The 13621-nt window shown below is 51.5% G+C and overlaps 1 protein-coding gene across 4 annotated transcripts; it reads right to left on the minus strand.

Annotated features, from left to right (window-relative positions):
• Positions 1-305: 305 nt before the first annotated feature.
• LOC102084501 (coiled-coil domain-containing protein 42) lies at positions 306-5104 on the minus strand. Of its 4 annotated transcripts, XM_065034392.1 has the most exons (7): positions 4920-5104; positions 4499-4604; positions 4272-4376; positions 3180-3380; positions 2202-2423; positions 994-1152; positions 306-531 (listed from the first exon to the last, which is right to left on the minus strand). In XM_065034392.1, the coding sequence occupies exons 1-7, from the start codon at positions 4994-4996 to the stop codon at positions 388-390; spliced, it is 1014 nt and encodes a 337-aa protein (XP_064890464.1). In that variant the 5' UTR covers positions 4997-5104; the 3' UTR covers positions 306-387. The 4 variants fall into 4 exon arrangements, with proteins under 4 accessions (XP_064890464.1, XP_064890465.1, XP_064890462.1 ...); XM_065034393.1 differs by lacking the exon at positions 4272-4376; XM_065034390.1 differs by lacking the exon at positions 4920-5104 and having other exon boundaries at positions 4499-4913.
• Positions 5105-13621: the final 8517 nt, after the last annotated feature.

Raw genomic sequence — 13621 nt, forward strand, 5'->3', positions numbered from 1 at the left:
GTAGATGTGCTGGGTGTGGTGGGGGAAGATCTCTGAAGCTCTTCCAAAGCACCAGCCCCCACCCTGCTGTGACGTCCCTCTTAAACACCTCAGAGCTTAGTCTGGGTGGAAGGTCCGAATGTGAACAGCAGCACTAATGCTGATTTGAAACTCTACTCCTGTCCCGGCCTGCTCTCCCTATTTTGCCTGCTTTGCTGGGATACTGTCTCCTGCAACCAGAATCCACCTACCAGAAAAGGCACCCCATGGCCTCTGGGGTGAAGATGCTCTGATGCTTCCAACCCTCCCAGGAAATGGAGAGACACTTCAAAATCTTTGGTTATTTTAATAGTATGAAAGGGACTCAGCAACTGGGCAGGACAAAAGAGCTAGGAAGGTTTGGAACCTTCACGGACGTAACACAACATCCCTAGGGCTCTCTGTCCTCCTCTTGCCCTTAATGCTCGTGCTTAGCTGCTCGCCGGTGGCTCTCCATGTCCTTCGTTTCACCTCCGTAACGATGTCATTGAGGTCTAGGATAGACTGCTGAATCTAAGGTAGGGAAGAGAGATGGCAGAGGTCAGAGCAGGGCTGGGAACAGGAGGCAGAGAGGAGCCCATTGGCCCTTTTGGAGTGCAAATTTCACCAACCAAATGAGCAGGAGGATAAAGGCAATTGCCCTGCTGGATCTGCACCACCAGAATGGGCTTGTACAGGTGAGTCAGAGGGGTGAACAAAGCCGCAGTGTAGCCCTGTAGCCATGGGTGGATCTGCACCCCCTGCCCCAGCCTGCCCAGCTCCCAACAGGCACCCACCCCCTGCTCTGCCTCCTGGGACGAGACAGGTTTGCCTGGTGTCCTCCACCCATTCCCCGTGCCCAAGAGACAGCCCAGGTGGAACGGAAAGTGTCTGTTGGGCACCTTGATTTCTCTGGGCTTTCCCCTCCCTTTGGGCAGCTGAGGGTCATTACTGCTCCTCTTTCTGGGCAGGGAGGGGGGTCTGGCTTGGCTCTACCATGTCCAGCTGTCTGAGGCTGTCATCCTTCGGCACATGCACTTTTGCTTTCAGCTGCGTGTTCACGCACTGGAAGAGGTTGTGGATGGCCATCTTCATAGTCGTCAGCATGAGGCCATTCTTGACATTCCTGTTCTGGATGTCGGCCCAGCGAGCAGTCTGAGGAGGGGAGGAGAAGGAGAAGGAGAAGGAGAAGGAGAAGGAGAAGGAGAGACACACAGCATGGTGATATGTCCCAGCAAAGATGCTGCTTCGGTGCTGGAGACCCTGGCTTCCACACTCCTTTGTTTTGCTAGGAAGAACCTGTCCTTGCCCAGGGCTGTGCTGGAGGTGGTTCAGCTTGGTGTGGTGGAAGCAGATCCAGGAACTACCACAGCTGCTCCTCGAGCAGCCCCATCTCTCTGCCAGCTCCTGCACTCCTCATTCTAGTGGGTCCTCCAGATACCCCGACAGTTGACACCCTGGGGGCAGCACATCCCACCACCACCCGCCCGGACCAGGCGCTTTCCAGCTTTGCCTGGTGGGACTCAACTCCTGCAGCTGGGAGTATCCAGGGAGGGAATTTGGCAAGGCCCCCTCAGAGTGATGCAAAGGGAACAGAGGCCAGCAGGGCTGCGGGCATTTCTACACATTGATGTGCCTTGTTACAGCCCAGATGACCACCAGTTTGGTCATTTTTGGACTGGTAAGGAGGGAGGAGAAGGGCTGAGCCCTGGTGTGTAGATGCTGTGCAAAGGATGAAAACAAATAAAAAACCAGCAAAGCCAGCTTCACTCTGAGGCCCGAGCCATGAACAGTGGAGACCACGAGATGTTCCACACTGAAGCCCCATTACAGGGATGATGCTGCAAGGAATGGTGGATGGAAATGAGTCTGACCGGGCTACACAAACCCAAGAGGCATGTGATGGAGCATGCTTGGGTTTTGTGCCAAGGCAAACCTCCCCATAGCCTGGGTAGCAGATCTCTTTTGACTGTGAGTTCAAACAAGAAGGGAAAGATCCTGGCGGTTTTGTGAGGGCCTTGTTTTAACCCCTGACATAACCTGCTCCAGACCTGTCTGTCATTTGTCCTTCTGCAGCCCCCTGCAGGGATGAAATGAGGCATCTCCTCCAATTACAAAGTCTGCTGCTGTGCCTTGCCATGACCCTGTGGCTTAACACAGCCAGGCCTTGGAGATCTTCCCCTGCCCGTCCCGCAGTTCCTCACCCAGGAGCGGACATCACTTTGAGCCTGCGCAAAACGTTGTTGGAGCTGCTCCAGCTCATTTTGGTACTTCAGGGTCTCAGCTTCTTTCTCTGCCTCGTACCGGTCCAGGAGCACCTTGGTTTGCTTAATCATTTCCTTGTCCTTCTCTTGTGACTGCTGCAGGTCCTTGCGCGTCCTCACCAGCAGCTTGTAGCGGGAAATGACGTCCTGGATGTCCTCAAACTGCAGCACAAGGATCCTGGGTTTAGTAATGCCCCTGCCCTCCCCTCATGACTGCAAGTCTCATGCTGTTTGGCACCCTGTCCTGACCAGGGACAACACCCCCCCCAGCTGAAAGATCTTCCCCTCTTGGCGAGCCTGTTGCCCCAGCTGGTTTGTGAGCATTGCCACATTCCCTGTTTGATGACACCCCATTGTGCCGGTCCCAGAGCTGCCACTGCCAGCAGCAAGGGGACATGTTGTACCACTCCCCAGGTGAGAAGTGCTCTGATAGGAGACAAAGCACAACTGCAGCTGCCAGCGCCAAGTCACCCAGCCATGGGAGTGGGGCAGCCGGACCGCAGGAGTGTGAGCGATGCAGGGAGGGACGCGCGGACACCCTTGAGAGAGGCCACAGCTTTTCTGACAGCTGCCTGGGCTCCCATTCTCGGGCAGCTTTGCACTTCTCCCAAACCATCCATGTCACATGAAACAGTGACACAAAGGGGTCCCCATTCTCCTCAGCTCTGTGCCTTTCCCCCTTCTAACACTTTTTCTTTGGTTTTCTCAAGTCTCCATCTCCTTCTCTGCTTTTCCTCCCCTCACTCTGGTCCCCTTGGCTCACCTTGCTTGCAGGGAACCTCCTCCCATCCCACCTGAGGTCTCTGGGTTTGACCAAGTGTCATGATTTCCCTGGACTTGCCTTATCTCCTCCAGGTTTAACATCTGCATAAAGCCCTCCCTGAGGCCACGATCTGTCCCTCTCATGTCCAGACTCACCTGTGGTGAGATCTTCACCACGTCCTCCAGGTATTCTTTGAAGATGGAGTACTTCTGCACTTGCTTGCTCAGCTTCTGGTGTTCCTTTTTCAGGGCTCCGAGTTTCTTCTTAGCCCTCACAAGCTCCATCTCCTTTTGTGTTTTCTGCTCTCTTTCTCTCATGGCTTTCTTCAGAGCTTGGACTCGCAGCTTATCATCTTCCTAGTGATGTTTCCCCCACCAATACACACACACAGAGAAGGAAAGGAAGGCAAGGGAAGATGGAGCTGGGTCAGCCAGCAGCACTGGGAGGAGATACACTGACAGGGGACAGACCAGTGCTGCAGCACCCCTGGGAACATCCTCACTCCCTGCTTAACATGGTGTGGTACAGGCCCGCCCTGAAACTTTGCTTCCAGAGCTCCAAAGTGCAGACTCTGCAGCAAACTGTTATCAGGGAGAGAAGAATCCTGAGAGTTTGCACTGTGACGGATACGGCCTCGCCTCAAAGTTCACCTCTGGAGCTCAAGACACAGACTCCGCAGTGAACGGTTATCAGGGTACAGGCTCCTGGAGAGAAGGTCAGCAGCATTCGGCTTGACATATTTCCCCCAGGCAGTAAATAACAGGGTGAACCTGCCACCAAACTCTTTCAAGTCGCACTTCTCTTTGGGAAATCTGAGCATTGTTCTGCAGTAAGCAGAACCCTAAATTACCCCCCACGACACATGGCCACCCCTCTTGCACTGACCCTTTGCTCTTGGAGACAGGCACCTGGGACAGAACTCTGAGTTTCAGACCTACTAGGATCTGCCCTTGGGAGTCACCTGCGTGTCAACAGTGGGGACAGGCTGAGATCCTTCTTGGGGGATGTCTGGGGCCCTCAGGAGATCACGCTGGTGCTGGACAAGCTCTCTGCTGCCCAAGCGCTATCAGGGCTTTCCACATCTGTAGTACACACCCCCATGCCCTGCCAGTCCTGTTCCTCACCCCTCCAGGCTCAAGGGGGGCTTGGACACAAGTGCTGGCCCAAGACTGTCTCCCCGGGGGAGGGGAGAAGGTGGCGCTGTGGCTCAGGGTCAGGTCAGAGGAGCTGATCAGGGGCAGGCGTACCTTTAACCTCCTCATAGATTTCTCCATGTAGGTTTTCAGCTGGTCCTCCTTGGCATGGAGTTCCCTCCACCGGCGGGCTATGTCGGCCATCGTCTCCTTGAAGGCCTGGCAGCACCAGAGCGAGCGTGACGTGGCCGCCCGCACCTGGAGCCACTCACTGCCCATTGCTGCCCTCCAAAAAACCACAACACCCGTACCATGCCCCAGCACCCTCCCATCTTTCTCACCTCTCGCTTCTCCTCCAGAGCCTTTTGCACCTGCTTGGCTTCTTTCCTCTTCTCCTGGAGGCGAACAAATGGAGACAGGGAGCCCTCCTCTGTCAGCCTGTGTTTCCTGCCACAGAAGTTTCCATCAAGGTTACACGTTGGGTCTGGTGCCTGGGCAGGGTGCTGGACTGTGTCCAGAGTGGGATGACGGGCCAGAGCAACCCAGCACCATCTCAGATGCCGTCTGGCCGCATGGCATCCCCAGCAGGGAACCCTCTGACAGAGCAAGGGGGGGCACAGGGAGGAACAGGGTGGGGAAGGGAGGGAGGAGAGGAGGCTGAAGTGGTGGAGATCGGGGAGTTTGCCACCGTGGGGGAAGGAGGGATGGAGGAAACGGGAGAAGAGGATGGAGGGCATGGAGGTGGGTGGAGGAGTCCCCTACCTGAGCAAGGGCAGGAGGTTCTGCCTGTACTGCTTGAGGAAATAGGCCGGCAGGTCCTCTTCATCTTTGGCGGCCATCGCTTCAGCCACCAGCAGGGCCCAGAAAGCCCAGGTCCTCCAAAAGCAATCCGAGTGATGAAAGTGATCCAGTCACCAAACAGATCCAAGTGTCGAAAGTGATCGAACCACCAAAAGCGGTTCAACCACCAGAACTGGTTCAACCACCAAAAGGGGTTCAACCACTAGAAGTGGTTCAACCACCAAGAGCGATCCCACCACCAGAAGTGATCCCACCACCAAAAGCGGTTCAACGACCACAAGTGGTTCAACCACCAGTAGTGATCCCACCACCAAAAGTGATGCAACCACCAAGAGCGATCCCACCACCAAAAGCGATCCAACTGCCAAAATGAGTCCACCACCACAGTGATCCCACCACGGCAAGTGATCCCACCACGGCCAGTGACCAAATGGGCGAGGGGCACAGGTGACAGGGGACAATATAGTGTCTCTGTTGCCCGGCAACAGCCGCCCCAGGAGCCAGCGGGCGCCGCCCTGGTCCTTTGTGATAAAGTCACCCACGGGATGGGAGATGCTGAGGCTCCCTCCTGCCTTTCCCACTTTACCACCCACAATGCAGCTGGTGACACCTCAAATGTTGTGGCAGGTCACTGCAGCCCGTGCCCAGATTCAAAAGACAATCGCACAGGTCATGGGGAATGAAATCTCCTTTCACTGAATTAAATACCCTCAGTTTTAATGGCAGAGAGAATGGCTTTATCCGTGTTGTGCACTAAATCAAACTCTCCCGACGTTTCACCCTTTCCTTTCCCCATGGCACAGTTGGCCTCGGAGGCGATTCCCCTTGGTGGCAGATGTGCAGCGACTGACTCACGAGTGCACCAGCACTGGGAACCTGGGCTGAAAACAAGGTCAAAGTGCCTGGTTTAGGATGCCTTTCCCTGCGGTTCATCAAGCAGAAGGATGTCTTTTGAGAGGGAGCTGTTCTGAAGGGATTTCTTCTGCCTCTCTTGACCGTTGGCACGAGCCAGCGGCTGCTGACCAGGAAATGTGCTCATCGCTTGCTCCCTCATGAACACTGTCCTGGCCTTTGCAGCTAGAACGACATAAACCAGAGGATGTTTCCTGTCACCTCTGCAAGAAGGTGGTTCAAATGCAAAGGCTGATCTTGCCTGTAAGCAGCACGAACTGCTCTAGAGACAGCTCTTTGCTGGGGATGGAGCTGTGAGAGAGGTTCTCCAGCTGGCACGGCTGCCTCCCTTTTGAAACACGGGCCATCTTTTGCTGGCATTGCCGTCCCTCAGCCTGATGGCTCTGACATCTCCTCTGATGCTTCAGAAATGGTGCTGCTATCTACCCAGCCATTGCAAGATCCTTTTGCACTGGGAACTGAAGCTGCTCCATAGCTGAAAGGGAGACCCCAACACAGAAAGCAGGGCTGCCATGATTCCTCTGAGAGTGAACCTCACATCCCAAAGAAAGCCGGTCCTTGGAGATGGCCAAGTTTGGAGCAGCGCTGTCACACGTGAGCTGCGAGTCACACAAGGAAGAGTTCCAGAGGACGGAGCGTGTCCCCAGATGGCTTTTGCCAGCGCTGACTGAGGAAGAGGCGTCCTGTCCAGGGACCTCTGCAGAGACATCTCCAGGCAGAGCAAGACACTGGGGGGCAATAGCCCCTCTCAAACCCCAGTTTTGCACCCCAAGTGGCCGCACGGCAATGGGCAAGCCTTCATCCCGGGCCAGAGATGCTGGATCCAGAAGTCATGGCTTGCTCCCGGGAGGGTCTTTTTGTGTCAGAACCTCCTGTGTTTCGCCACGCATTTTTCATGGTCAATGACTTTCATTTCTTTTCCCTCTACGCTCTCCTCCGGTTTTGCCGTGGAGAGCAGATGCCAACAGTCTATTCCAGCCTTACGGGATCTTGCAGACTTCTCCTTTGCTGTCTGTGGTGCTGGTGATTGCCTTCTGCTGCCCCTGGTTCATGTTGAAGACTAATTCCTGGCAGACGTGGTTGGTGCTGCTGAGCAACACTCTTGGCTTTGTGCTAGTGCTCAGTAGGACACCGACAAGAAAGCAGGTGTCAAAAACCTCTCGGTTCTTGTGTTGAATGGTGTAGTGTATCCCGGAGTCTATTCCAGCAACCTTAATTGCGGTTAATGTGGTTAAGAGTACTTGATAGGGTCCGTCCCAACGTTCTTTTAAAGTTTCTTTATTCCAAGTTCTTATATGCACCGTGTCTCCATGCTCTGTATCATGTACCGGATTCTCAAGTGCTAGTGGGCGATTCCACACTAGTGCGGACCTGAGTTGATTCAGTGTCCTGCCGAGAGGCAACACATAATTGTAGAAGTCCTGATTACCTTTTACATGTACACTTGGATCTGGATCCGGTGCTTCATATGGCTTGCCATACAGAATTTCGTATGGACTTACTGACATTCTGCTCCTAGGTTTAATTCTAATACACAACACCACTATTGGCAAGGCCTGAGCCCATTGAATTTTTGCTTCCTGACAAATCTTGCTAAGTTGCCTTTTTAGGATCTATAGGCATGCCTGAGATTTGCATGCCTTGGACTACTGGATGTATTAACGGAATAAAGCACAGGATCATACATGGCACAAACAGTAAACCCAGAAATGCACATGCTATCACGAACCCTGTTTTCTTCCACCAGGCTACCATTTCGAGACCAATATCCATTAGGTGGGCCTGGGTACCAAGTGGGAGCAATAGAGGTATTTGATGAATTTACCCGCGACACTAGCTTACAAGAGGTTCGTCCAATGTATCAGTCATTTGAGACCCCCCACATATCCAGCATGAGGTGACATTTAATTCCTGGGCTATTTTCCATAAGATCTATAAACAGGTTTTTCCCTACTGTGGGTAATTGTAATCCCTTGCCTTTTGCCTTATTTCTTCTTACCAATCTTTGCTTTTCTGTAGTGGCAGAGCCCCCCCGCCCCGGGGGGATGGGGCTGTCGCCAGCCTGGCTGAGAGGTGAAGCCAGAGACAGAAGAAACTAAAGGAGCGTTGTTGTAAGGCGCGTGGACAGGGCAGCTTTGCTATAAAGCCAGCCCGCTCCGGCAATAAAGCGAACTCTGTGAACATCACATTGCTGTGTCAGGTTCCGTGTCTCGCGTGGAAAGAGCAACATTCTGGTGACCCCGATGTGATACTTCGTATCGAAGCAAGATGGTTGGGACGTGAAGACGCCAGGAAAGGCACCTGGAGGGCGAAGTTAGCCCTGCGCTTGAAGAATAGCGGAAAGCAGGCCTGCGGAGAAGCAGGTGGCGTGGGAAACACGGCATCCGCGGAAGAAAAAATCATAATGCAGAGTGTTCTGCAGCTGAATGCACGAACAGGAAGGTATTTTGAAACAGACGCGTTAAAGCGCCTGCTGCGATTCGCCCAGCGGAAGGCGTGTGTCCCCTTCGACGGACGGATTTTTTTCTCCCGGTACACGGGAGGACACAGGGACCGAACTGTGGGACGCGGTCACAAGGGGCAGCCGCGAGGCTTGCGACCTCACCGGGCCGTGGCGGGAGGTCAGGCGGCTGATGCAGGAGGTCTCAGCGGAGCCGTAGCTGTGTGCCGTCCCCCCAGAGCCGCCCGCCGCGAGCTGCCCCCCCTCCGAGGACTCTGAACAATCGATACCGCTGGTATGTCCCGTGTCAGATTTGGATTTCTGGGGCGGAGAGCAAATTATACCCTCTGCGCCCTTTGAGCCATCGCCTGCCTCCGACGAGCATCGGCAGCAACCAGCAAGGTTCAACGAGCCCGGACAGGTTAATCCAGCTGAAGTGCCGTTGCCGGAGGACCCGGTGGAGCACGAGAACGCAGCACCGCAGAATCGCCCTGGCTTCCAGGAGGAGAGTGTGGGAAACTACAGCAGGTCTGTGGAATCCTTGTCAGAAAATATGGGAGTAGAGATCAGCCTTGAAGATATTAAGATTTACCCTTGAGAAGGATGGGAGTAAAGGAGTATCCGGAGATATGGAGTTGTACCCGTGAGAAAGGAGAGATGTACCCGTGAGAGAGAAGGGGATAGAAGAATAACATGGATGATAGCAAAATTAACCAGTGAGATGTTAGTGCTGTAACTTGTAACCAATAGTGAAAAGACACATGAACTGGTAGAATTGTATAAAAATGCACTTATAGCAATCAATAGCATCCAGTACTTTCATCTTGAAAGAACTTGGTCCATGTCGCTTGTCCGTCTCAACCGCGACAGGAGAGCCACGTGCAGAGCCCGAAGGACTTACTGAGACGGCAGGAGAGCCAGATGCAAGAAGTTCTAGACGCCGTGAGGCGACTAGATGGCGGTAACAGTAAAACTTCGTGGTTAAGAGCATATCAAAAGGCGTCAGATGCGATGAAGGACGGGCTGGAGGCAACTGGCAGGGGATGTGAAAAACGGGGAAAACAGGAAAGGGAGGGGGCGGAATTAGACCTCACTCCTGAGGAGCTCCGTATTAAAAGGGAGCGAATACAAAAATGGGCTAGACAATGTGTTGAAGGTGGGATGTGGTCCGTAAGAGGAGCAGATGAATATTTGAGATCGTGGTATGGAAAAGGGCTGGAGACTGGGTTAGATGGGTTTGCAAATATGCGTCGACTTACTGATCCACAGGGAAGCACAAGGGAATTGTATAGCAGTGATAGTAATGATAATCCAAGGGTTTTGCAGCAAACGCAAGGGCTTGCTCTGGCAGCAGTGAGTTACCCAATATAGGTAACCCTGTGCCACCCTATTCTACAATAAAGCAGGATCCTGGGGAACCATATATGAAGTTTGTGGACCGTTTAAAAGAAGCTATAGATGCTTCTCCTAACCTGATTCCAGAGGCAAAAGCTGCTGTGGGGAAAGATTTGGCCATGATGAATGCAAACACCCAATGCCAACAGATATTAGCCGCTTTGGGAAAAACTGCTTCTCTAGCAGAGATGGTGGAAGCTTGCACACGGGTACCGATCATGCAACAGGAGGTAGAAAAGGCAAAACTACATGCTCAAGCCCACGCTGCGGCCTTGGCTGCAGCACTTAAGCCTGCGATGAAAGGCCGAAGCCCTTCTGTCCTGGTTTTGTTAAAAACCAGTTTCTCTTTCAGTGATTTTGCCTGTCAGCTAAAGCTTCATATTAACTGCATTTTCCTGGAGAACCAGACACATGTTTTGGTAAAACTAGCAATGGAATGCTTATTGATAAGCACGGATGGACATCTCGCAATGCATTGCTAATGCATTTTTCTCTGTTCCTGTAGCAGCAGAGTGCAGGCCGCAGTTCGCTTTCACCTGGGGGGGCATCCAGTACACGTGGAATCGCTTGCCCCAGGGGTGGAAACGCAGTCCTACCATCTGCCATGGGCTGATCCAGACCACGCTGGAGCAAGGTAAAGCTCCAGAACACTTGCAATATATTGAGGACGTCATCGTATGGGGTGACACGGCGAAAGAAGTCTTCGAGAAAGGTGAGAGAATAATTCAGATTCTTTTGGATGCTGGTTTTGCCATAAAACGAAGCAAGGTCAAGGGACCTGCACGAGAGATGCAGTTTTAGGAATAAAATGGCAAGACGGCCGTCGTCAGATCCCAATGGATGTGATCAACAAAATTGCAGCAATGTCTCCACCTACTAATAAAAAGGAGACACAGACTTTCTTGGGCGTTGTAGGTTTTTGGAGAATGCATATTCCTGACTACAGCCAGATTGTGAGCCCTCTCTATCGAGTGACTCGTAAAAAGAACCAGTTTGAGTGGGGCCCTGAACAGCGACAAGGCTTTGAACAAATTAAGCGTGAGATAACTCATGCGGTGGCCCTTGGACCAGTTCGGACTGGACTAGATGTTAAAAATGTGCTCTACACCGCAGCCGGAGATAATGGACTTACCTGGAGCCTCTGGCAGAAAGCACCAGGAGAAACCCGAGGTCGACCCTTAGGTTTTTGGAGTCGAGGATACAAAGGATCTGAGGCCAACTATACTCCAACTGAAAAAGAGATACTAGCAGCATATGAAGGAGTTCGAGCTGCTTCAGAAGTGATCGGTACTGAAGCACAGCTCCTCCTGGCACCTCGACTGCCGGTGCTGAGCTGCATGTTCAAAGGGACGGTTCCCTCTCCACATCATGCAACCGAAGTTACGTGGAGTAAATGGATTGCATTGATCATGCAACGAGCTCGAATTGGAAATCCCAGTCACCCAGGGATCTTAGAAGTGATTACAGACCGGCCAGAAAGCAAAGACTTTGGGATGTCTCCAGATGAGGAGGAGGTAACACGTGCTGAAGAAGCACCACCGTATAATACTCTGATAAGAGTATAATAGACTGATAAGCAGTCTGCACTGTTCACAGATGGATCCTGTTGTCTTGTAGGAAAACATCGAAGGTGGAAAGCTGCTGTGTGGAGTCCCACACGACAAGTTACAGAAGCCACTGAAGGACAAGGTGAATCTAGTTAATTTGCAGAAGTGAAAGCCATCCAGCTGGCTTTGGACATTGCTGATCGAGAGAAGTGGCCAATACTTTATCTCTATACTGACTCATGGATGGTGGCAAATGCCTTGTGGGGGTGGCTACAGCAATGGAAGAAAAGCAACTGGCAGCGCAGAGGTAAACCCATTTGGGCTGCCACACTGTGGCAAGACATTGCTGCTCGGCTAGAGAGCCTGCCTGTGAAAGTTCGGCACGTAGATGCTCATGTGCCTAAAAGTCGAGCCACCGAGGAACATCTAAACCACCAACAAGCGGATCAAGCTGCTAAGATTAAAGTAGCTGAGGTGGACTTGGACTGGCAACATAAAGGTGAACTTTTCCTAGCCCGGTGGGCCCATGATGCTTCAGGGCATCAAGGTAGAGATGCAACATATAAATGGGCTCGCGATCGAGGGGTGGATTTAACTATGGACACTATTTCACAGGTTATTCATGAATGTGAGACTTGCGCCGAAATCAAACAAGCGAAACGGTTAAAGCCTGTATGGTATGGGGGGCGATGTTAAAGTATAAGTATGGAGAAGCTTGGCAGATTGATTATATTACACTTCCACAAACACGTCAAGGTAAGCGTTATGTACTTACAATGGTGGAAGCAACCACTGGATGGTTGGAAACATATGCCGTACCTCATGCTACAGCCCGAAATACCATCTTGGGCCTTGGAAAGCAAGTCCTTTGGCGACACGGTACGCCAGAAAGAATTGAATCAGACAACGGTATTAATTTCAATAACAGTATTATAGACAATTGGGCTAAAGAATATGGTATTGAGTGGGTATATCATATTCCATATCATGCACCAGCCTCTGGGAAAATGGAAAGGTACAATGGTTTGCTAAAAACTACACTAAAGGCACTTGGTGGTGGAACCTTTAAACACTGGGATTCACATTTAGCAAAAGCCACTTGGTTGGTCAACACCAGGGGATCAACCAATCGAGCCGGGCCTGCCCAATCAGAAATTCTACGGACTGTAGAAGGAGATAAAGTCCCTGTAGTACACATGAAAAACATGTTAGGAGAGGCAGTCTGGGTTAATCCTGGCTCAGCAAAGTCAAGCCCATTCGTGGGATTATTTTTGCCCAGGGACCTGGCAGCACCTGGTGGGTGATGCTTAAGGATGGAGAAGTTCGGTGTGTACCCCAAGGGGATTTGAGTTTAGGTGAAAATATTCAATACTGAACTGCATGATGTGAATTGCCATGCTAACAGTGTTTAATAAGTGTTTTTCAGACCAAAACAGTGATGATGAAACCAGAGCTAGCTTCTTCGAGTGGCGCCTGACAACTTCTTCGAAGTTGATGTCTTTAACCCACAAACAGTGGTCATGAGATGCACTTGTACCATTTTTCCTGCCCTGGAGACTGTCGTGACAAAACGAACTTAATGAACTTGTCAAAGGATGGTCCACTGATTAATTACTCCTGTGTATATATGTACATATGTGTATATATATATATATAGTAGTAGTGAGTAATTAGATTGTATTGATAGATTGTATTGATAAGGTTTAAGCATTCAGTGAATGGCATATTATAAGGGGTGGAATGTCCTGGTTTTGTTAAAAAACAAGTTTCTCTTTCAGTGAATTTGCCTGTCAGCTAAAGCTTCATATTAACTGCATTTTCCTGGAGAACCAGACACATGTTTTGGTAAACCTGGCAATGGAATGCAAACTTATTGATAAGCACGGATGGACATCTCGCGAGAGGGGCAACGAGAAGCAAGTGACCAAGAAACTGACCAACTGTGTATAACATTCCATTCACGTGAATACTTCATATAAAGTGGGAGATCACGAGGATCTCGGCCCTTTTCCTTATGGCCGAATTTAGGAGAGGACCTTGCTAGTCGTCCCTGCAAACTGAGCCCTAGTGACAGACTGAATCCAGCTCCGATTGGCTACAGAGTCCAGTCCAGGACTTTGGTGCTGGCTTGTGAACTGAGCCCTAGTGAAAGACTGAATCCAGCTCCGCTTGGCTGCAGAGTCCAGTCCAGGACTTTGGGTGCTCGCTTGTGAACTGAGCCCTAGTGACAGACTGAATCCAGCTCCGGTTGGCTGCAGAGTCCAGTCCAGGACTTTGGTTGCCGGCTCTGCAGTTGCTGAGACTTTCAAGATTGGTTTTGTATATTTTGTATTATTTTCTCTATTCTTATTAGTAGCATTAGTAAAACA

This window comes from Columba livia, chromosome 18 (genome assembly GCF_036013475.1).
Source record: "Columba livia isolate bColLiv1 breed racing homer chromosome 18, bColLiv1.pat.W.v2, whole genome shotgun sequence".
NCBI classification, from domain to species: domain Eukaryota; kingdom Metazoa; phylum Chordata; class Aves; order Columbiformes; family Columbidae; genus Columba; species Columba livia.